At 47.2% G+C, this 22303-nt stretch overlaps 1 protein-coding gene, 1 non-coding gene and 1 pseudogene across 6 annotated transcripts in view; all 3 read left to right on the top strand.

The window, feature by feature from the left end:
- The window catches only part of LOC118402193 (eukaryotic translation initiation factor 4 gamma 1-like), a 29200-nt gene extending 8742 nt beyond the window's left edge, over window positions 1-20458 (top strand). For 4 of the 5 annotated variants that reach the window (XM_052477061.1, XM_052477060.1, XM_052477057.1 and 1 more), the window contains 25 exons: window positions 3214-3368; window positions 4194-4283; window positions 4874-4952; window positions 5126-6157; window positions 6297-6385; window positions 6837-7017; window positions 7275-7408; window positions 7623-7775; window positions 10176-10568; window positions 11803-11949; window positions 12237-12470; window positions 12633-12737; window positions 12982-13341; window positions 13654-13783; window positions 14843-14945; window positions 15077-15336; window positions 15486-15610; window positions 15727-15899; window positions 16083-16208; window positions 16436-16517; window positions 16629-16727; window positions 17505-17642; window positions 17783-17864; window positions 18249-18389; window positions 18898-20458. In XM_052477061.1, the coding sequence (XP_052333021.1) occupies window positions 3214-3368; window positions 4194-4283; window positions 4874-4952; window positions 5126-6157; window positions 6297-6385; window positions 6837-7017; window positions 7275-7408; window positions 7623-7775; window positions 10176-10568; window positions 11803-11949; window positions 12237-12470; window positions 12633-12737; window positions 12982-13341; window positions 13654-13783; window positions 14843-14945; window positions 15077-15336; window positions 15486-15610; window positions 15727-15899; window positions 16083-16208; window positions 16436-16517; window positions 16629-16727; window positions 17505-17642; window positions 17783-17864; window positions 18249-18389; window positions 18898-19079 (4793 nt within the window). In that variant the 3' untranslated portion in view covers window positions 19080-20458. The remainder of the gene's footprint in view (window positions 1-3213; window positions 3369-4193; window positions 4284-4873; window positions 4953-5125; window positions 6158-6296; window positions 6386-6836; window positions 7018-7274; window positions 7409-7622; window positions 7776-10175; window positions 10569-11802; window positions 11950-12236; window positions 12471-12632; window positions 12738-12981; window positions 13342-13653; window positions 13784-14842; window positions 14946-15076; window positions 15337-15485; window positions 15611-15726; window positions 15900-16082; window positions 16209-16435; window positions 16518-16628; window positions 16728-17504; window positions 17643-17782; window positions 17865-18248; window positions 18390-18897) is intronic. The other variant, XM_052477059.1, reaches the window with a different exon arrangement.
- On the top strand, window positions 17927-18030 carry LOC118402573 (uncharacterized; annotated as a pseudogene).
- On the top strand, window positions 18457-18587 carry LOC118402577 (small nucleolar RNA SNORA3/SNORA45 family). The gene has a single exon (XR_004829502.1). It is a non-coding gene; the product is annotated as a small nucleolar RNA SNORA3/SNORA45 family (small nucleolar RNA).
- Window positions 20459-22303: the final 1845 nt, after the last annotated feature.

The following is a 22303-nucleotide window of genomic DNA, read 5'->3' as shown; positions in this document are numbered from 1 at the left end:
TCGCTAGAGCGTCTTGAGCCAAGTAAAGCCAAACACTCCCCTAACCCGGACGATGGTGAGCCAATTGTGTGCCACCCAATGGGACTTCAGGTCACAGCTGGTAATGACACAACACTGCGGCATCTGCCACTCGGGAGCCTGTGACCTGGGTCTTTTAACCAAAATACTGTATCACAGATGAGACAAATGCTCACCTGCCCCTTTAAGGGCGGGAGGTTACCGTGGTAGCGCAACTCGTCATGTTTGTGCCTGTGAGATTGAGTCTGACTAGTAGAAGTGTTTTCTCTTTCCTAGCAGTTGAAACTCAATGAGAAACAACCTGTTTTGTTCACAAGCTAATGTAAATAGTGAAGAAACAAGGGCAGTCTCACTTCGGTGGACTTTAGTTTCAAGTAAATTAGACCAATTTTTATGCCTGTGGATAGGCATCTAAAAATGAATCTTTGACTCAGATCTTCACATGCACAGAGGTCCACAGCAAGGCAAATGTTCTATAGGATTGAGGTCAGGGCTTTGTGATGGCCACTCCAATACCTTGACTTTGTTGTCCTTAAGCCATTTTGCAACAACTTTGGAAGTATGGTTGTGGTCATTGTTCATTTGGAAGACCCATTTGCGACCAAGCTTTAACTTCCTGACTGATGTCTTGAGATTTTGCTTCAATATATCCACATTTCCCTTCCTTATGATGCTATCTATTTTGTGAAGTGCACCAGTCCCTCCTGCAGCAAAGCACCCCCACAACCTGATGCTTCCACCCCCATGCTTCACGGTTGGGGTGGTTTTCTTCTGCTTGCAAGCATCCCCCTTTTTCCTCCAAACATAACAATGGTCATTATGACCAAACCCTTCTATTTTTGTTTCATCAGACCAGAGGACATTTCTCCAAAAAGCACGATCTTTGTCCCCATGTGCAGTTGCAAACCGTAGTCTGGCTTTTTTTAATGGCGGTTTTGGAGCAGTGGCTTCTTCCTTGCTGAGTGGTTCAGGTTATATCGACATAGGATTCGTTGATATAGATAGTTTTGTATCGGTTTCCTCCAGCATCTTCACAAGGTCCTTCGCTGTTGTTCTGGGATTGATTTGCACAAAGTACGTTAATTTCTAGGAGACGGAACGTGTCTCCTTTCTGAGCGGTATGACTGCTGCATGGTCCCATGGTGTTTATTTGCATACTGATAAACGTGGTACCTTCAGGCGTTTGGAAATTGCTCCCAAGGATGAACCAGACTTGTGGAGGTCTACCATTTTTTTCCTGAGGTCTTGGCTGATTTCTTTTGATTTTCACATGATGTCAAGCAAAGAGGCACTGAGTTTGAAGAGGCTTTGAAATACATCCACAGGTTCACCTCCATTGACTCAAATGATGTCAATTAGCCTATCGCGGAAGCTTCTAAATTCATGACATTTTTTGGAATTTCCCAAGCTGTTTAAATGCACAGTCAACTTAGTGTATGTAAACTTCTGGTCCACTGGAGTTGTGATACAGTGAATGATAAGGGAAATAATCCGTCTGTAAACAATTGTTGGAACAATTACTTGTCAGGCACAAAGTAGATGTCCTAACCGACTTGCCAAAACTGTAGTTTGTTAACAAGAAATTTGTGGAGTGGTTGAAAAACGAGTTTTAATGACTCCTACCTAAGTGTATGTAAACTTCCGACTTCAACTGTTTGTAGGATTCGTCGTTCTTTGACTCGGTGCGATTACATGTTCCAGCTGTAGTTTGAAAACAGCTACAGCAGAATTAATTTTACTTAAAAAGTTTTCACACTTGACTATGTTAACAAATGCGAGTGAAATGCTTGCCCTGTTGAGCCCTGACCAACGTGGCTGGTGGAGTCTTACCTGCCAATGCCCCAATCTACCCGTATTTGGCAGGTGGCGGGTGTTAATTTTAGGGCCTGATCTTACAGTTGGTCAGTCAGTTGATCTTAGGTTCTTTACCGTATGGCTTTGCTGGTTGTTTGTAGTGGTTTTGCCTGGCAGGTGTTTGTGTGTATGGTGGTCTTTGTTTCTCTTAGGACCAAGGCTGTGTGTGTGTGTTTTTTTTTTTTTTTTTTTTGGCTTTGGTTCGGCTCTATCAGTCTGTTCTGTCTTCTCACCTGCTGCCTCTTACTGCCTTAACACCCTGCTTACCTCTGGTTCCCTTCTCATTCACTCACTCTGCATCTCTCTTCCTGTCCTCTCTCTCTCCTTTTTCTCTCTTCCCTTCCCTCGCTTCCTTCCTCTCCTCCCCCTGTCGTGTTCAGAGCCCTCTCTGGCTGCGAGGGAAAGGCGGGGGGGTGGGGGGAGAGGGGGTGGGCGAGAGAACGGGCGTCTCTCTCTCCACGGCGCTCCTCTCACCTCCCAGCGCTACCCCGGTGAGTAAGTGTGTGTTGCACGGTGTGTGCGGGGCTGCATCTTTATCTGCATGTTTGGTTTGTAGTTTTGTGTGCTTGTTTGGTTTGTAGCTGCCCCCCACCCTTAGTTTTATTTTGCTCCGGGTGCATGTGGGTCAGGGCTTGAAACAAACCTTTTGGTCTCCCAGCCACTTCCCCCCCACCTCCCCCCAAACCTGGAGGAGCATGCTTTGTAATGTTTCTCAAACAAATGTATTACTAGTAATCAGTGATGTGGTATATTGCTCAATGCTATTTCATTATTTGTGACATCAGCTACATCTTAAAATATCTCAGCTCTTCGCTCGCAGTTGAAGCAGACATATTGGAAACAACCTGGCTTGTGAACATTGAACAAAACATTATAATAGCCAAGGAACACAGTCTCACTGTAGTAGACTTTTAAGAGTGAATTAGACCAATATTTATGCCTGTGCTCAGTGCTTCTAAAATCAGTCTTACTTCAGCACTTCAATCCCAGTGCGCACAGCTCCCCAGCCAGACAGTGTGGGAGCTGGCATGTTTTAGGGTCGGTCGTTCTTTGTGCGATTTAGCTGCCAGCTCTTTAAATTGCTGTAAATGTGCTCGTTCTTCACTTCTAACTCTCTTCTTATTCGTAAATGCGAGTGCTTGCACTGCCAACGTGGCTGGGGGAATAGACGTCTTACCTGCCAATGCCAATCTACTTTTTTTTAAATTTTAGGCCCTGTTGTGGTTATTTTAACATGTTCTATTTCAATGCTTGTTTAGTCTGTATGGTATGTTTGTGGTCATTTTAGTGTGTGATAGTGTGTTGCTTTTCGTTCTGTGTTTGACTTGCCTCCCCCTACAGCAGGTGCCTACTACCCGGCCCAGCCCCAGTACAGCCACACACCCCCTGTCCAAACCGCGCCTGTCATGATAAGCCCCGCCCAGCCCCAGCAACAGGCCCTGCCCCCTCAGCCGCCGCCGAGCCAACCACTGGCACCCAAGAGGGAGCGCAAAGCGGTACTGTACCACAAACTAATCTTGCTTTTCCACTTTAAGACTGTACCCCTGGTGTTTGGCCTGGAGACGCAGGCTTTTGACCCTGACATGGGGCCAGACTGAGACTTTTCTGGGTGCGTGAACATGGCAAAGGTTGACTGTTAGCATATCAATTGGGCCTTTTCCTTATAAAAAGCAACTGTTCAGGGGATTCAGAAGTTGTTGATGCTGCTTTTAACAAGTCGTTAGTGTCAGCCCACACTGTTGAGAACACTTTCTCTAGTATAATACCAGGGTATATATTAGGAGTGGAAAAGCCCTATAAAGGTCAGAGGGCAGCTGGTATACTATGACCTCGCTGCTGAGGTCAGTGCAGGAGTAGTACATCTTGCCCCTTACCGCTTATACGGGGTCAGACACGGATACCTTCTCTCCCTCCCCCCTTATGGTTAAAGATAGAATCGGGGGGATGGTAATCTGTTCCTATATCAGAATTGGCCTCAGGGTAATGTGACCCTAGATATGTGATTAAAGGCAACTCACCTCATGACACAGATGGAGATTGAACAGCGGGCAAGAAGTATAGATTAGTTTAGACGGTAGGAGGGATGACTGGAGAAGAGAAAAGGGCACTTATTTATTTAGGCCTATTTAACTAGGGTTGTATTCATCAGCATATACCGTAGCAAAACGTTTCGCAATGGGGAAAAGAAAACGGATAGCCAGTCCCTCCCGGTTTCGGTGCGTTTTTCATCTGTTGGCGTCCAGTGAATACTGCCCAGGCTAGTCGATTTTTAATGTGAAGTAGTCTGACTGTCGGTTGTTCAACTTCCTCCTTCTCTTCAGATCAGAATACGAGACCCCAACCAAGGGGGCCGCGATATCACAGAGGAGATCATGTCCGGGGGAAGGGCCACCTCCACCCCCCCATCACAGGTATGCCTCGCTACCCACTGGGGCCTGCCTGTTCAGGACAATGCAACCTCACAGACCATTCAGAAACGTTGTTGTCCAATGATTAAAACTCTATTGCTGTTCACATCCTGAAACTTTGTGATTGGTATTTATCATATGAGGACATCAAATACACTATGGGGGGGCAGAAATGTATCATTTAGAACAGATATGAATGTTTCAGACAGAGCAGTGTCAGCTCTATACATTCTAGTTCTATACATTCAACTCTAAATGTTTCACATCCCTCAATACATCCCCTGGTTTCGCCACCTCCTTGGGATCTTTCCCAGTGATGAGCTCACAATGCAAGTTTGTAATCTTGTGTCTTTGAGATGATTCCACAGAGATGATGTCATAGAGGAGACCAGGAAGTTTGGAATGGAAGCCAACTGTTCCAGAACGGTTCCATTCAGTTAGTGTTTACTTTTAGGTTGTCTCGTCTCCAACTCGACTGGTTTTGATCAAGGCAATAGGATAGCGTTAGAAAACACTGCAACATATTTGTGATTGTTATTTTTTAAATCTAGTGTACTCTAGTTTTTACGGTGCTCCTCGTTTTCTGCCACTAGTCCTCCACTACAGAGGGAGAAGGTCCTTCCCAGACCAACGGAGAAGTTACAAAGCCCGTCACCATGATGACGAGAACAGGTGAGCGTCCTCCCAGGTCTTGTTGTACTACAATGTCTTTACATGGTGATATTTGCCACATTACATAGAGTAGAACAGCATGAAGTAAACGATGAACTTGATCTTCAATGATTGAATGATATTACGTAATAGTTCCAAAACTGTTCTGAACTGATTATTATGTATTTTTTCAGATGACAACATGGAACCTGCAGAAACAATGGCTGCCATGACCCCGCCTCCTGTGTTGGTGACCCCAGAGCCTGCCACCGCCACCGTCTCAACTGAGGCCAAGCAGGAAAAAGATAGCCAAGCAGCCCCACCTACCGAACAGGTCGTCAGCCAATCGGCTGTCCCCACGGCTGCGGGGAAGGCCGAGGAGGCCATTCCGCCAGAGGAAGACCAGGCCCCTCCCCCATCCCCCTCGCCCCCGGCAGCTCCTACCTCCCCTCCCCCTGCAGAGGTGCAGACACCACCCCCCATCACCACCATCGCTCAGGTCAGTGACACGGTGGATGCCGGTGTGACCCTGGCGGGAAAGGCAGTGACTCCTGAAGCTCCTCCCATTGAGGAAGAGCCTTCGGCCGCCCTAGCAGCCGTCGAGAAGCCTCCTGCTCTGGTAGCGGAGAAAGAGGAGGCAGAGAATAAAAAGGAAGAAGTGGTGGTGGTGGTGGTGGAGGAGGAGATTGTAGAGAAGGTAAAGGAGGAGCCTGTGCTTACCACCAAGCCAGAGGTAGTGGCGCCTGTTACGGTGGTGGTCGCTAAAGAACACACTAAGCCCGCTCCACGACCTTTGACTCCCGTTGCCACAGCAACGATCAAACACTCTGCCCCGGCCGTGAAGCCGGTGGTGTCTGTGGAAGCTCTCACTAAAACTGAGAGCGTGGTCGAGCCGACAGCGCCGAAACAGGAAGCTGCTGTGCCCGTGTCTGCCCCCGTTCCTGCCGTCACCCCCTCTGTCCTGGAGGCAGAGCCCGCCATGGCCCAGAAGAGCGAGGCGCAGACGCCCCTGTCCAACGGCCTCCCCCAGGAGTACCCCGACGAGGTAGACGCCCCCGTGCCCGCACAAGAGCGAACTGCAATGCCCAACACCGAGCCTGCCGTTCCCACACCTCAGGAAACTGCTACCCTTGCAGATGCTGCCGTGGCAGAGGAGGGGGAGAAAGAGGAAGATGCAGCCACGGTGCCCTTGGCCAGTAGCCCTTCAGAGGACACGTCTATGCAAGGTGAGAGGGGAAGGTTTTTACTGGTCGGGATCACTTGGTCAGGAAGTACTGTGTGCACCAAGGGTTTGGCTGGTGCAGACGGGTTCTGGATGGTGTGGCTTCAGGTTTTGACGTAACAATTTCTGAACTCCTCTCCTAGCTGCTGTGTCTGTGCCAAAGAAGAAGAGGAACATGAAGGAGCTGAACAAGAAAGAGGCCATAGGAGACATGCTGGATGCCTTCAAAGAGGTGCGTTTGTATCTACTCATGTGCCTGCTTGCATAGAGCAGAGCGGCCTTCTAAAGTCTTGAGCTATTCTGAAAAGTTGTCCGTGACCACTTGAAGGTGCACCAGTGGTAAACCTTGAAAAACGTGTAAGATTGTTACTCCAAGCACTGCAGTCCAGCTGCTACTCCTGTTTGGTCAGTGCAAGAGCAACTTGGCATATGGCACTGTTGGTCTTTGTGCCTGGAGTCCTGGTATATCTGTCGAGACAATCATTTCACTTCCCAGCAAGTTTTCGTCAAACTTCCCGTATGTGAATTTGAAACTTGTATTCTCTCACAACAACAAAATAAAATGTATCAAAAAAGATTGTCACCCCAAATCCTGACGGCGTTGTAGGGGTCTCAAAATCATTCTACTCCGTCTTACCCCTCCAATTGTCCTGTCCCTTCTCCCAACTCTCTCATCCATACAGGAGAAGGAGGCGGCAGCTGCCCCCGAGCCCTTGTCCACTCTGGCGGGGCCCAGCCCTGTGGCCCCTCCCCCTTTGGTGACAGCCGACGCGCCAGACGAGACGTGGGAGGAGAAGGAGGACAAGCAGAACGCCGACACGCCCCCACTCAAACCAGGCGACCTCAAGTACCAGTACAAAGGAGGTGGGTGGCCCCCCAGAAGTAAATGTGTCTGTAGGTGACCCAATTCATCTGTGTTGACGCCGACTATCTCTTATGTGAAATGTCTCATCGTGAATGGTCAACGACCACATTATGCAGGTGTATGGCCAGCGTTATCCCTCCCGAGATGCATGTCTCTTCAGGAGCAGTCTGATAGATTTGGCTGAATGTGTCCCAGCAACGGTTAAGCAGTATGAAAGAGTCCGTCGCCCCACTCCTCCACCCTTTCCTCCCAACAGAGCAATGGAAGCCTATCGACCCGGAGGATAAGAAGAGGTACGACAGGGAGTTCCTGCTGGGCTTCCGGTACATTGGTGCCAGCATGAACAAGCCCGAGGGCCTGCCTCTTATCTGCGATGTGGTGTTGGATAAGGTAAACTATGTCATTGAAGGAAAGAAATAACAATTTAATGAGCCAATATGGGTATTATTAATTTTTTTTTTATAGGCATCCAGTTTGAAGTGTATTATTCACAACTAAGTGACGTGATTATGCTCCCGTAGTTCATTCATGTGCTTTTCGAGTCTGTCCCAAATACTAATTTCAATGTCAAAATCATAGGTTCTTAATCCTCTCCTCTCTGTAGGCCAATAAGACCCCCATGCGCCCAGCGGAGCCGGGTCGCAACATGATGAACGCCGGGCCAGACTTCACCCCCGCCTTCATGGGTAACCTGGGCAGACAGTCCTCCGGAGGTGGGGGAGGGGGACCACGGGGCCCTGGAAGGGACCATATGGGAGTGAGTATCGCAGTGTGGGTCCGTGTATGGAGTTATATAGTGGACACTTCAAAAAATATATATATATATTTATTTTTTTATGGGGTAGATCATATTTAATATGTCAGATGGATGGAGGCTTAAGTGGAAAAATTGGTCTCCATTTCCAATCCCCCATATTTTTTTCTTTGTAAATATACAGTGCCTTGCGAAAGTATTCGGCCCCCTTGAACTTTGCGACCTTTTGCCACATTTCAGGCTTCAAACATAAAGATATAAAACTGTATTTTTTTGTGAAGAATCAACAACAAGTGGGACACAATCATGAAGTGGAACGACATTTATTGGATATTTCAAACATTTTTAACAAATCAAAAACTGAAAAATTGGGCGTGCAAAATTATTCAGCCCCCTTAAGTTAATACTTTGTAGCGCCACCTTTTGCTGCGATTACAGCTGTAAGTCGCTTGGGGTATGTCTCTTATCAGTTTTGCACATCGAGAGACTGACATTTTTTCCCATTCCTCCTTGCAAAACAGCTCGAGCTCAGTGAGGTTGGATGGAGAGCATTTGTGAACAGCAGTTTTCAGTTCTTTCCACAGATTCTCGATTGGATTCAGGTCTGGACTTTGACTTGGCCATTCTAACACCTGGATATGTTTATTTTTGAACCATTCCATTGTAGATTTTGCTTTATGTTTTGGATCATTGTCTTGTTGGAAGACAAATCTCCGTCCCAGTCTCAGGTCTTTTGCAGACTCCATCAGGTTTTCTTCCAGAATGGTCCTGTATTTGGCTCTATCCATCTTCCCATCAATTTTAACCATCTTCCCTGTACCTGCTGAAGAAAAGCAGGCCCAAACCATGATGCTGCCATCACCATGTTTGACAGTGGGGATGGTGTGTTCAGGGTGATGAGCTGTGTTGCTTTTACACCAAACATAACGTTTTGCATTGTTGCCAAAAAGTTCCATTTTGGTTTCATCTGACCAGAGCACCTTCTTCCACATGTTTGGTGTGTCTCCCAGGTGGCTTGTGGCAAACTTTAAACGACACTTTTTATGGGTATCTTTAAGAAATGGTTTTCTTCTTGCCACTCTTCCATAAAGGCCAGATTTGTGCAATATACGACTGATTGTTGTCCTATGGACAGAGTCTCCCACCTCAGCTGTAGATCTCTGCAGTTCATTCAGAGTGATCATGGGCCTCTTGGCTGCATCTCTGATCAGTCTTCTCCTTGTATGAGCTGAAAGTTTAGAGGGACGGTCAGGTCTTGGTAGATTTGCAGTGGTCTGATACTCCTTCCATTTCAATATTATCGCTTGCACAGTGCTCCTTGGGATGTTTAAAGCTTGGGAAATCTTTTTGTTTCCAAATCCGGCTTTAAACTTCTTCACAACAGTATCTCAGACCTGCCTGGTGTGTTCCTTGTTCTTCATGATGCTCTCTGTGCTTTTAACGGACCTCTGAGACTATCACAGTGCAGGTGCATTTATACGGAGACTTGATTAAACACAGGTGGATTGTATTTATCATCATTAGTCATTTAGGTCAACATTGGATCATTCAGAGATCCTCACTGAACTTGGAGAGAGTTATCTGCACTGAAAGTAAAGGGGCTGAATAATTTTGCACGCCCAATTTTTCAGTTTTTGATTTGTTAAAAAAGTTTGAAATATCCAATAAATGTCGTTCCACTTCACGATTGCGTCTCACTTGTTGTTGATTCTTCACAAAAAAATACAGTTTTATATCTTTATGTTTGAAGCCTGAAATGTGGCAAAAGGTCGCGAAGTTCAAGGGGGCCGAATACTTTCGCAAGGCACTGTATATATTATTTTTAATACACATATATATATATATATATATAACACACACACACAAGTATGTGGATTCGGCTATTTCAGCCACACCCATTTCTGACAGGTGTATAAAACCGAGCACACATCTTTGCTAAAACGGGTTATATCCAGCCAGATGCCTCTGTTGTAAGTGCGTAGAGATCCTATAATTCAAGACCAAGATCGACCATTTTTTTTGGTCACGTGTGGGCTGTTGTCTCTTCGAAAACATTAGTCACAGTTCAAAGTATGTCATTACCTCACTCTCCACATGATAGAAATCAATCATTTGTCACACATTGCTTGAAAACAAATGGATGAATTGGTCAACAACCAGTAATTTATTGTGAGCATTTAAAGATGACCATTGAATAGTTTTCTAAGACTGCCATTGACTGGAACTGGTGCTGCTCTCTACCTTGTTTATGTCTAAAGCTGGGCTCAAGTTGTGAATAGATTTACAGCCCAGTTTGTTTGAAGTTCATAGACATAATTTCCCTCTTATTTCTACATGTTTTATCCCTCTACCCCTCACCCATCTTGCTTTCCCCCCTTCGCTCTCTCTCCTCTCCCTCCCCAGCCCCCAGGACCCCGGCGCTCCCAGCAGGGCCAGCGCAAGGAGCCCCGCAAGATCATCATCTCCTCATCGCTAGGCGGCGACGTGGAGCTCAACAAGGCAGAGAAAGCCTGGAAGCCCGCGGTGAAGATGGCGGGGAGCCGCGGGGCCGCCCCCGAGGAGGAGGAGAGCGACGACCCCGAGCAGGCCAAGACCCAGGAGCTGTTCAAGAGGGTCCGCTCCATCCTCAACAAGCTGACCCCTCAGATGTTCCAGCAACTGATGAAACAGGTCACAGAGCTGACCATCGACACGGAGGAGCGGCTGAAGGGAGTGATCGACCTCATCTTTGAGAAGGCCATCTCTGAGCCCAACTTCTCCGTGGCCTACGCCAACATGTGCCGCTGCCTTATGGGGGTGAGTGACGTGACTGACGACGTTTGGGAATTTTGTGTTTGTCTTTTTTTCTTTCGTTCTCTCTTCCTCTACTTTGAGCCATGTGTTTGGACCAGTGCAGAAGGGAGGTAACGCGTCACCAGTACGCGTTGGTACCCGATTCAAATGTTAAAGATACAAGTGCATCAGTCAGAAGGTTGATTGAACCATTACAAATCGCTGGTTAACTAAAATAAATGTTGCTCATTACATTCTGCCTTCTGAAAATACCTCATAGTTTGACAACCGAGTTGTGCTGTTCATTGCTCAATGTCATCGCTCATTTTGTAAACGATAACGATTGATACATTACTAGCTCAAACGGTTAATGTGCAAAAAATACATGACAAGTTCTTGTAGTGGGGTGGTAGATGCCTTATCTCCTTTATGGCTCAGATCAGGTGCCTACGTACATCATTACACACACACACACACACACACAGAAGTCAGCTCAGACCGGTCCAGTTGAGAGAGGCCCAGCTCATGAGCTCTATCAGCGGCAGACTGTTACGTCCTCCGAAACATGACCCGCCTAGCCGCTCTTCTTAACACCCTCGTGCTTCACCCGAAAGCCAGCTGCATCAATGTGCCTTAGGAAACACTGTTCAACTGATTACCGAAGTCAGCCTGCAGGCGCTCGGGCCCGCAGCAAGGAGTCGCCAGAGCGCTATGAGTCAAGTAAAGCCCCCCCCCCGGCCAAACACTCCCCTAACACGGACAACACCGGGCCAATTGTATGCTGCCCTATGGGACTCCCGGTCACGGTCGGTTGTGTGACAGCCTGGGATCAAAGCCGGGTCTGTAGTGACACCTCAAGCACTATGATGCATTGCCTTCCACCGCTGCGCCACTTGGGAGGCCCGAGCAGATTTGAATTTAGAATGGAAAATTAATGTTTCTATTGCAACAAATGTTATTGCATCAAACTGAATCACACCGAATCGTTTCAAACTAAAATGTATCATTTCGGGGCCCGTGTGTCTAGGTGTGTATGGTGTCGTCTTGAAAGGGAAAGCTGCACATCCATACACTGCAGTATAGGGATGGAAATGAAGAACTCGAGGAGCTGAGAAGCCCTCTTTCGTTCCTTTTCTCCCCCTCTGTTTTAATTCTGTCTTCATCCATTTGTTTGAGTGTACTTTTCTAAGCCACTGAACATAAACGAAACTGACCTTGAACTAAACATGACTTGTTTCCTTTCCTTGTGTCCTCCCAGTTGAAAGTGCCCACCACAGACAAGCCGGGAGTGACTGTGAACTTCCGTAAGCTGCTGCTGAACCGCTGTCAGAAGGAGTTTGAGAAGGACCAGGACGACGACGTGATCTTTGAGGCCAAACAGAAGGAGATGGAGGCTGCAAAAGAGGTACGACATCGCATCCTGTCTACACAACAGATGCGTTCTGTTATATTCATATCTAACCCATGTTCATATTGCCAATATCACAAGATTGGTCTCTATCCTCAAATTCTAAATCCATGTATTTGACTATTCATTTGACTTGCTGTTTTTCACTTTTGCCGAGGTCTGTGGTTGAACTAGCAAAGATAGAATCACATTCTGTTCCGTCCCGGACCCTCAAAGAGCGGGTGCATTTTGGGCAATACAGCATTCTTTACTTTCAAATGACCTTTTGACCTCTCACCTCCCAGGAGGAGAAAGCCGGTCTGAAGGCGGAGCTGGAGGAGGCGAAGGACAAGGCGCGCCGGCGGTCGCTGGGCAACATCAAGTTCATCGGCGAGCTGTTCAAGCTGAAGATGCTGACGGAGGCCATCATGCACGACTGCATCGTCAAGCTGCTGAAGAACCACGACGAGGAGTCGCTGGAGTGCCTCTGTAGACTGCTGTCCACAATCGGCAAGGACCTGGACTTTGAGAAGGCCAAGGTATGCAGAGAGCGAGATACAGACACATAAAGAAAGGCATGTACGCATGCCAATGCACAGGGACACACACACACACATACTGATACCTGACATATTTCCTCTGCAGAAATGTGAATGGCCACACACACACCAGTCTGAGTGTCCCTCTGTTTGTCCCTACAGCCCCGTATGGACCAGTACTTTGCCCAGATGGACAAGATCATCAAGGAGAAGAAGACCTCGTCCAGGATCCGCTTCATGCTGCAGGACGTCATCGACCTCAGACGGGTACAACTACACCTCCCTCCAACCCTCTCTGTGCAATATTCTCTCTCTTTCTGTCCTTCACGCCATCCCCTCCTCTCTCTCTCTCCTCTTCAGCGCTCTCTTTCACTTCTTCTTTCCTCTGTCTTCTCTGCAATAGTATCATTACAGTCATGGCGTCACAGCAATGACCATACTCTAATTCATCATATGGCTCTAAAGCCTTTGCGAATTCTTAGACTTTAAAAGAGTTCTCTCCCTCCACCAGAGTGGCTGGGTGCCCCGGCGAGGGGAACAGGGCCCGAAGACCATAGACCAGATCCACAAGGATGCTGAGCGAGAGGAGCAAATGCAGCTGGTCAAGGTCCAACAGCAGCTTATGTCAAGGAATGACAGTGGTGGTGGAGGAGGAGGTGGTGGTGGAAGAGGTGGTGGTGGTGGTGGTGGAGGAAGAGACGGCAGGGGGGGAGACCGAGACAGAGGAGGAAGGGATCAGGGGGGCCGTGGGGGCCAGCACGGTGGCCAGGGGGCTAGGGGCAGCCAGCCCCAGGACGAAGGCTGGAACACAGTGCCCATCTCCACCAAGAACAGACCCATCGATACCAGCCGGCTCAGCAAGATCACCAAGGTGAGTGGTGGTTTTAAAGTTCGCAACTAATAAATAAACGTGTTTTTAATTACTAAACCAACACAAATCGGGTTCCTAATTATGAGGGGGAAGGTAAGCAATAGTGTGTATTGATTGTATTTCAGTAGCTCATAAGGATGCTTTTTTGCGATCACATGACCAGGTGAAGAGTTTGTGTTCTCAGGTATTTCACTTGTCACTTAATTAGCCATTTTTCGTCATTTTGTTTTACCAAGTCGAGTGTCCCCATTGAGATGGATATACTTATGTCATCACCTCTGCTCTCAACCTTTTGACCTCTCCCCCCACTAGCCTGGTGCTCTGGACTTCAACAACCAGCTCCTTGCGCCCCAGCTCGGGGGTAAGGGCATGTGGGGCAGCTGGGGCAAGGGCAGCAGTGGAGGCACCACGGGAGCCAAGCCTGCTGCCGGAGCTGAACCGGGTAGGGCCACATATGGGCGCGTGCCAAACACAGAGAGTCGGGTAGAAGCCTACTTCATACAAACACACACCGACATCCCTCACACAAGTGCAAAATACCCAACAAATGTGTCACACTGTACTATACACTCTTGTAGTGCACACTGTACTATACACTCTTGTAGTGCACACTGTACTATACACTCTTGTAGTGCACACTGTACTATACACTCTTGTAGTGCACACTGTACTATACACTCTTGTAGTGCACACTGTACTATACACTCTTGTAGTGCACACTGTACTATACACTCTTGTAGTGCACACTGTACTATACACTCTTGTAGTGCACACTGTACTATACACTCTTGTAGTGCACACTGTACTATACACTCTTGTAGTGCACACTGTACTATACACTCTTGTAGTGCACACTGTACTATACACTCTTGTAGTGCACACTGTACTATACACTCTTACAGTGCACACTGTACTATACACTCTTACAGTGCACACTGTACTATACACTCTTGTAGTGCACACTGTACTATACACTCTTACAGTGCACACTGTACTATACACTCTTACAGTGCACACTGTACTATACACACTTGTAGTGCACACTGTACTATACACTCTTGTAGTGCACACTGTACTATACACTCTTGTAGTGCACACTGTACTATACACTCTTGTAGTGCACACTGTACTATACACTCTTGTAGTGCACACTGTACTATACACTCTTGTAGTGCACACTGTACTATACACTCTTGTAGTGCACACTGTACTATACACTCTTGTAGTGCACACTGTACTATACACTCTTGTAGTGCACACTGTACTATACACTCTTGTAGTGCACACTGTACTATACACTCTTACAGTGCACACTGTACTATACACTCTTACAGTGCACACTGTACTATACACTCTTACAGTGCACACTGTACTATACACTCTTACAGTGCACACTGTACTATACACTCTTGTAGTGCACACTGTACTATACACACTTGGCATTTGTGTGATATGCGTGTATTGATCTCTCGCTCATTCCTTCCTTCCTTTTGTTCTCTAGCAGCGGAGACGGGCCGTCCGGCCACTGGCAACCGTTTCTCTGCCTTGCAGCAGTCTGCTCCACCAGCGTCGTCCTCGGACGCTGACCGCAGGGTACCCCAGAGGTCAGTACCTCTGTTGCTGTTTTGCTTTCCGTTTCCCCTCATTCTTCCTGATCTTTCTCTCTGCCCCCCGACTCTCGCTTACACACCTTAATTTTCTACCCGCGCTCCAATATCTCTCTCTTTCTCCGTAGGTCCAGCTCCAGTCGTGACCGCGGCGGGGACCGGGACAGGTTTGACCGCTTCGAGCGGCGCGACAGTAGTCGCGACGCCCGCCCGCCTATCACCAAGCGCAGCTTCAGCCGCGAGACAGAGGAGCGTAGGAGCGATAGTCGCACCCCTACGGAACCCCCCGTCCGGCGCGTAGCCAGCATGTCTGACGACCGGAACAGAGGCAGCCGTGACCGGGGAGGCAGTGGTAGCCGGGACAGGGCTCCTAGTAAGGAGGCTGTTGGTAAGAGACTATACACACACACACACACACACTTCTACTGCCAACACATACATCATTCACACACACACGCTGGATACATGTGCACACACCGTAGTGTAAAATATGTTTTTGTGTACAATTGTGTGTGTAACTGTGTTGTATCTGTACAGTGAAGCGTGAGACAGGCCCCACCCTTCCCCCCGCTGCTCCGGCCAAACCGGCCATGACCGAGGAGGAGCTGGACAAGAAGTCCAGCGCCATCATCGAGGAGTATCTCCATCTCAATGACATGAAGGTACACACACACACACCATCAGTTTTGTGTCCATTACAAAGGTACACACACAGAAGCGATTGCATAGCTGACTGCTGTAATACTAAACCCCTGTCCTTCCCCGTCCGGCCCTGTAGGAGGCGCTGCAGTGTGTAGGGGAGCTGAACAGCGCCCCGCTGCTCTTTGTGTTTGTGCGGAACGGCCTGGAGGACACTCTGGAGCGCAGCGCCATCGCCAGGGAACGGATGGGCCTGCTACTGCACCAACTCCTCAAGGCCGGCACCCTGCCCACAACACAGTACTACAAGGGGTGAGAGGCAGAGAGAGTAGTGCCCTAAAGACCAGGTTGTGTGCGTTTCTCAAATGGTGAAAGAAAGTATGTGTGTTTTGAGGAAGCACGCAATCCTGTCCACGAGAAAGTGATTACTTTGCCTTGTTTTGTGGGTGAGAGAGCACTGAATAAGGTCTTTGCCTGGTTATGTTTTAATCAAAGGCTCAAAGAGATCCTGGAGGTGGCTGAGGATATGGCCATAGACATCCCCCACATCTGGCAATACCTGGCTGAGCTCATCACCCCCATGCTCCATGACGGAGGCATCCCCATGGGACAGCTCTTCAGGTGAGGCCCAGGCTCTATATAGGTTGCGTAGGCCCCAACTCCCGGCAGTCACTTGCATGTAACAGCGTTGGTTCCAGAAAGGCTTTGACTGACGCTTCACTTTGTGGATGAATAGTGAAGTGCTAGTCAAGAAAATATACAGTTTGAGACGGATGTAAAGAATGAATGAGAAGTTTAAAGGAACGCTCTGTAAACTTTTGCTACTGTGTGTGTGTGTGTTTCTCCAGGGAGATCTCCAAGCCCCTGGTTCCCCTGGGTAAGGCTGGTCTGCTGCTGGTGCAGATTCTCAACTTACTCTGCAAAGGAATGGTAAGTGTCTCTGTGAAATCAGCTCTGTGGGGTTTGTGTATGTCCATAAAATATTTTGTGTGTGTGTAAATTGTTTATTAATGATTTGTAAAAAAAATAAATGATTTTCAGACCCATAAGAAGGTGGGTGGTCTGTGGACAGAAGCAGGGCTCAACTGGAGAGACTTCCTGCCAGAGGATGAGGACGTCAATAAGTTTGTGACTGAACAGGTCAGTGTGGGAGAAGGGGTTAAACTTCACAAAAAAAAAAAATATATATATATATATATATATTTTTAGTGCCACTCGTTCTGAATGCCATGTAAGATTTAAGATCGGTGGACTGAACATGCGACTGCCCTAAATAAATGAGGATTTTTGTTGTTTTGGCTAAGGGGGTTTGCCTTCTCGTTCTATAGGTGTGTTTAGCAACGAAACCGATGTGTGCAAAACGGACCTTGTTGGCTTAGAATCGAAGGATCATTGACAACAGCGTGAACTATATTTTGTCTCCAAATGTTTATTGAAAACATACAAAAAGATTGCACAATAAGCATTGGTTGACTCCAATTACGTTGTCACAGTTGTTGGTTAGTTAGCTAGCTAATCTTAGCCATATTTGCATAGACATAAGTCCAAACACCTCGAGACGCGATCTCAAGAACAAGACACAACTAACTGAAACAAGCCACCTACGGTTCCCCACACGGCCGCTTTTTATCATTGTAGATGGCTATTTGACCTTTCAGAATCATAACACGCTGCCGTGCTGGCCCATAACACGCTGCCGTGCTGGCCCATAACACGCTGCCGTGCTGGCCCATAACACGCTGCCGTGCTGGCCCATAACACGCTGCCGTGCTGGCCCATAACACGCTGCCGTGCTGGCCCATAACACGCTGCCGTGCTGGCCCATAACACGCTGCCGTGGTCAGGCAACCTGAGGGATCGGAGTGTGCCTTCCGTAGAGTTCCTAATGTAATTCTATGGTGTGTTCGCTCTTTCCAGAAAATTGAGTTTACCCTGGGGGAGGAGTCGGATGAGACCAATCAGAAGAAGCCCATGAGCGGGGAGGAGCTTAGCAAACATCTGGACAGACTGATCCAGGACAGGGCTAACAACCAGCGCATCAGAGACTGGGTCGAGGTGTGTGTGACGTGCATATGCATATGCAACATTGTGTATCAGCCGGTCAATTGAAAGTTTAAACGAGCTATCTACATGTAACTTTTGGGAAAGCAGGCTCTGTGTGGTAACTACTTACTTATTTACCCTCTCACTTACAGGCCAACCTGGACGAACAGCAGGCGGCTGCCAACCAGTTTGTGCGCGCTCTGATGACCTCCATTTGCCAGTCAGCTGTTATATGTGAGTACCGCGAAGCCCATATATCTGTCCCTTCTGTTTGCATACCTTAAAGATGCTTCCAACCTCCTTTCTGCTGTTGTGATGGAGAGAAACCAAGGACAGTGCTATGTATTCGGTGCCAGAATGTTCCCGACTTCTGGTTCTATGCCCAATCGCTGGTACATTCTGATATCTGTCTGATTGGCAATGGGGACATCAAGTTGGGTGTAGAATGAGTGTTGGTCGTTTGGTGCTACTCTAGGTTTATGGGTCTGGGTTAATTTTCCTATGAATCGGGTTGACTGGTTGGAGACTATGTTGTAAGAAGAATGGGGGTGGAACATGCATCCATCCTTTCTCCCTCGCTCTCCGCCTTCACTCACTCTTCACACGCTCTCCGTCCAGGTGAGAACCCGTACAAGGTGGACGTGGAGCAGATTACCCAGAGGGCCAAGCTGCTGCAGCGGTACCTGAGTGACGAGCATAGGGAGCTGCAGGCACTTTACGCCCTCCAGGCCCTCATGGTGCACATGGAGCAACCGGCCAGTGAGTACAGTACTGTGGTGTGTGTGTGTTTCGCCTCAGTTCTGTGAGGTTGTGTATGATTGTGGGTAGCGAGGCTAGAGTCACGCCTTCACAACCTCATTGTCCTGGTGTGCTAGAGTGCTCGTAGAGTAAACCTCTTTGCCTATTCATTGGCTGTAGTCTCTTGTGGCCCAGCCAATCACCAGCTCAGATACAGAACCTCCGTTTTGATGTTTCTTTTTGTCGTGAACATCCACAGCACTGCAGTTGCTTCCCATTCCGTGTAGATTTTGTGATTGTCGTTCACATTCTGCCCCACTGGCTTTGTCTTCTGTCTCGCAATTTTTACCATTTTTATGTAAGATGAACTTTGATTGTTTGTGTGAATTAAAGTGTTTGCTGAGGGCGTATGTATTTATCGACATTTCTCTATCAGATGGTGTTGTGGCTAGATTCATAGTTCAGGAATCATGATTGTGGCTGTGCATCTTAACTACCCTCTCTGACTGTGGCATCCTCCCTTCGCCAGATCTGCTGCGGATGTTCTTTGACGCGCTGTACGACGAGGACGTGATCAAAGAGGAGGCCTTCTACAGGTGGGAGTCCAGCAAAGACCCCGCAGAGCAGACCGGCAAGGGCGTGGCCCTTAAGTCGGTCACCGCCTTCTTCACCTGGCTCCGCGAGGCCGAAGAGGAGTCCGACAAGGACTAAATGGCCTCTCTAAAACCACCACCGCCCTCTATGGCTAGGGAGGTGTATTGCAAGGGGAGCCCGAGGAGAGAATTGGACTCTGTGGCCCTTTTTTTTTTTATGTGGCGGACTGATATCGATCCTCAACAAGGCTTTTTAGAGAGGGACCTGACATGCAATCACTTTCTCTCTTCTCTCTCTCGCTCACTTCCTCATTCTCTTTTCCCTCTTTTGTGATGGCGTGTGTTCCGCCGAAAATGAAATAAATGATTGAGACGGATTTTGCTTGTGTAAACGCGTGGAATAACTACTACGGTCACTGCGTATAAAACCCTTTTGACTTGTTGTTCTTGAGAAAACAATGACAAACCAACACGCTGCTCTTTGTGGTTGTAGACAAAAATTATATTATGCAACATACTATATGACACGCAAACGCATAGAGACAATGGTAGAGGTGTCATGTAGCATGTTTTTCCCTTGGAGTGGGGTATCATGCCATGCGTGTGTGTGACGTCCGATCGAACACAGAGCTCTGTCTTCTCTTTTTTTTTTTGTGTGTGTGTGCGCAGCATGGTTGGAGTGTTTATTTTTAATGATGTAGACGAGGTATGTTTGCTGATCAGCTGACATCAAGCGTATGTTGCCGACTATAGAGGCTCTGAATGGCTTTCTGAGCGACGGTTCTTTTCCTTTTTCCCACTTCCTGTTTACCGCAGTACTGGGACTTTGAGGACAGAGAAACAAGATGGGGGGGTGGATTGTGACCTTTGACCATTAGCCTCTGACCTTGGCTACTGGAGGACGGTGGGGGTCTTCTATATGCTTCCTTAAAGCCTACCTTTCACTTCCTCCCCCAGTAGTCAATCCTGACTTGAGATACTGCGTCTTTTACCTCTCCTGTAGTTACATGATGAACTGTTGGGTGCGTTCTCTCTCGACCCCTGTCGAATGAGAAAACAAACCCCATAACTAGAGGACTCCTTAATGACAAAAATCACCATTAAAACTTGAAACCTACAGAAATCAACTTGATGAAATAAGAAAAACAGAAATGATCCGAAAGCCTTTTCTACTTTAAGTGGAATCACATTTCAGGAGCGTTCTGTACATATATATTAAAGTTGTTGTTTTTTTTGTCAGTTTTATTTTTCAGAAATAATAAAAATAAATTACTGATGTAATGTAAACTATAAAATGCTGTATCATTTTCCAACAGAAGTGGCAGTTTGTCCAGATGCAGAGAGGGGTGCTTTAGGCCATCCATTGATTAGTTTTATTGGACTTTTGTAAATATTTTGTTGCTTTCTTTATTATTTAAGGAATTACTGCTTCTTTTTGCATCATAAACTGGAAAAGATGAGGAAACCGAAAATTGCAAATAAAAGACTTGTTGCTGAGCGGAGTTTGTACATGAATGTCCCAGGTCTTGCGGTAAGGGTACTGTAGTGCAGGGCTTTTCAAACTTTTCTTGCCGTGGTAAAGTCTGCAACCCAGGGACCCCCATCATAGGATAGCAACAAAAATAATGCCTTGTATTATCAGGGGAATGAGAATGGCAGGTAGAAGTAATCCATTTCAAAATGAATAGATTTGATAGACCGTTTCATTATTTTTGCCTTCTCGCAGTTCATTGGAAGAGGAAGTGTTAACTCTAACAGCCTGTTAGCTAGAAGGGTATATTGGTGGTGAAGAGAATTTTGCTGTTGTAAATCAAATTTTCAGCAATGAAAGATTGTTGAGCTGAGAGAAGTTTGCAGTTTAGAAGCAAGTTATCTGCAATTCTATACACGTTGTCATGGCTGTTATTTGAGTGTTAGTCCTCAAAGATGGTATCGTTTTAAAATATGTAGTTCAATATTGTTTCTGCATGCTTTTCTTCTGGTGTTGGTCGTTTCAGTTCACACAAACTGTTTATATATCCTGAACATTACCACCGCCTTATACAGAATTTTAAAAAAGTAATTAGTTCCAATTACTAATTTCCGCCATATTAATTTCTAACATGTTGGTGCCTGTATACATAGGCTTTATTACACCTACAACCCTTATGACATCCTTATGTCACATGAACATTTATGAATTTAAACAGGTGTCCATGTGCAATTCGGGCACTGTGTTTGAATGAGGATTTCTAATTTTAATGAGACGGACATACTGCTCATCCCGGACCAGGCACAAAGCCTTGACACACGAAAAGGGAAGAGGCCGGCATGTAGAATACCGGACGAGACTACGTCGGCGAGTGGATAAACCGCCTCTACCCTCCGTTCTATTGGCGGACGTGCAATCACTGGAGAATAAACGGGACAATCTCTGTCCAAGACTATCCTAACAATGTGATCATGGAAAATGTAAATCTAGCTCTGTTTTTCTATACATCGGCAGGACAGAACGAACGGTAGCGTCGGGTAAACTCAAGGAGGGGTGGTGTTGTCTCTCTGCGCACCAGCTATTAACAATCTCTAATATTAAGGAAGTCTCGAGGTTCTGCTTGCCTGAGTTAGAATACCTCAATGATAAGCTGAAGACCGTACTATTTACCAAGAGGGTTTTCATCTATGATTTTCGTAGCTGTCTATAGAACCCCACAGTGGAGGTGTCATAACATCCATACAACTTAGCGGTCAAACGGAAATGATTCCAATCATTTTTCCACCATAGATTTTTCCCTTGGAATTTTAGATACACTTAAATAAGGGTTATATTTCGTGCAAGCTTACCCTGGGGTGATGTTTTGTTAACCATGTAAATCTCTCAGACAATGACTTTTAGTTAATTGACTACAGGTCAGTGATCAACTCCATAGTGCCCTCCAAGCTCATCACAAAGCTAAGGAGCCTGGGACTGAACACCTCCCTCTGCAACTGGATCCTGAACTTCCTGACGGGCCTCCCGAGGTGGTGAGATTAGGCAACAACACATCTGCCACGCTGACACAAAACACGGGGGCCCCTCAGGGGTGCGTACTTAGTCCCCTTCTGTACTCCCTGTTCACCCATGATTGCGTTGCCAGGTACGACTCCCAACACCATCATAAAGTTTGCCAACGACACGACGGTGGTAGGCCTGATCTGATGACGATGAGACGGCCTATAGGGAGGAGGTCAGAGACCTGGCAGCAACGTCAACGAGACAAAATAACTTATCGTGGACTACAGGAAATGGAGGGCTGAGCACGCCCCCGTTCACATCGACGGGGCTGAAGTGGAGAGTGTCGAGTGACACTCCTAACACTCGCGCAT

This window comes from Oncorhynchus keta, chromosome 23 (genome assembly GCF_023373465.1).
Source record: "Oncorhynchus keta strain PuntledgeMale-10-30-2019 chromosome 23, Oket_V2, whole genome shotgun sequence".
Lineage (NCBI taxonomy): Eukaryota > Metazoa > Chordata > Actinopteri > Salmoniformes > Salmonidae > Oncorhynchus > Oncorhynchus keta.
Note: the sequence above shows the minus strand (reverse complement) of the source record. Positions and strands in the feature narration are given on the sequence as shown.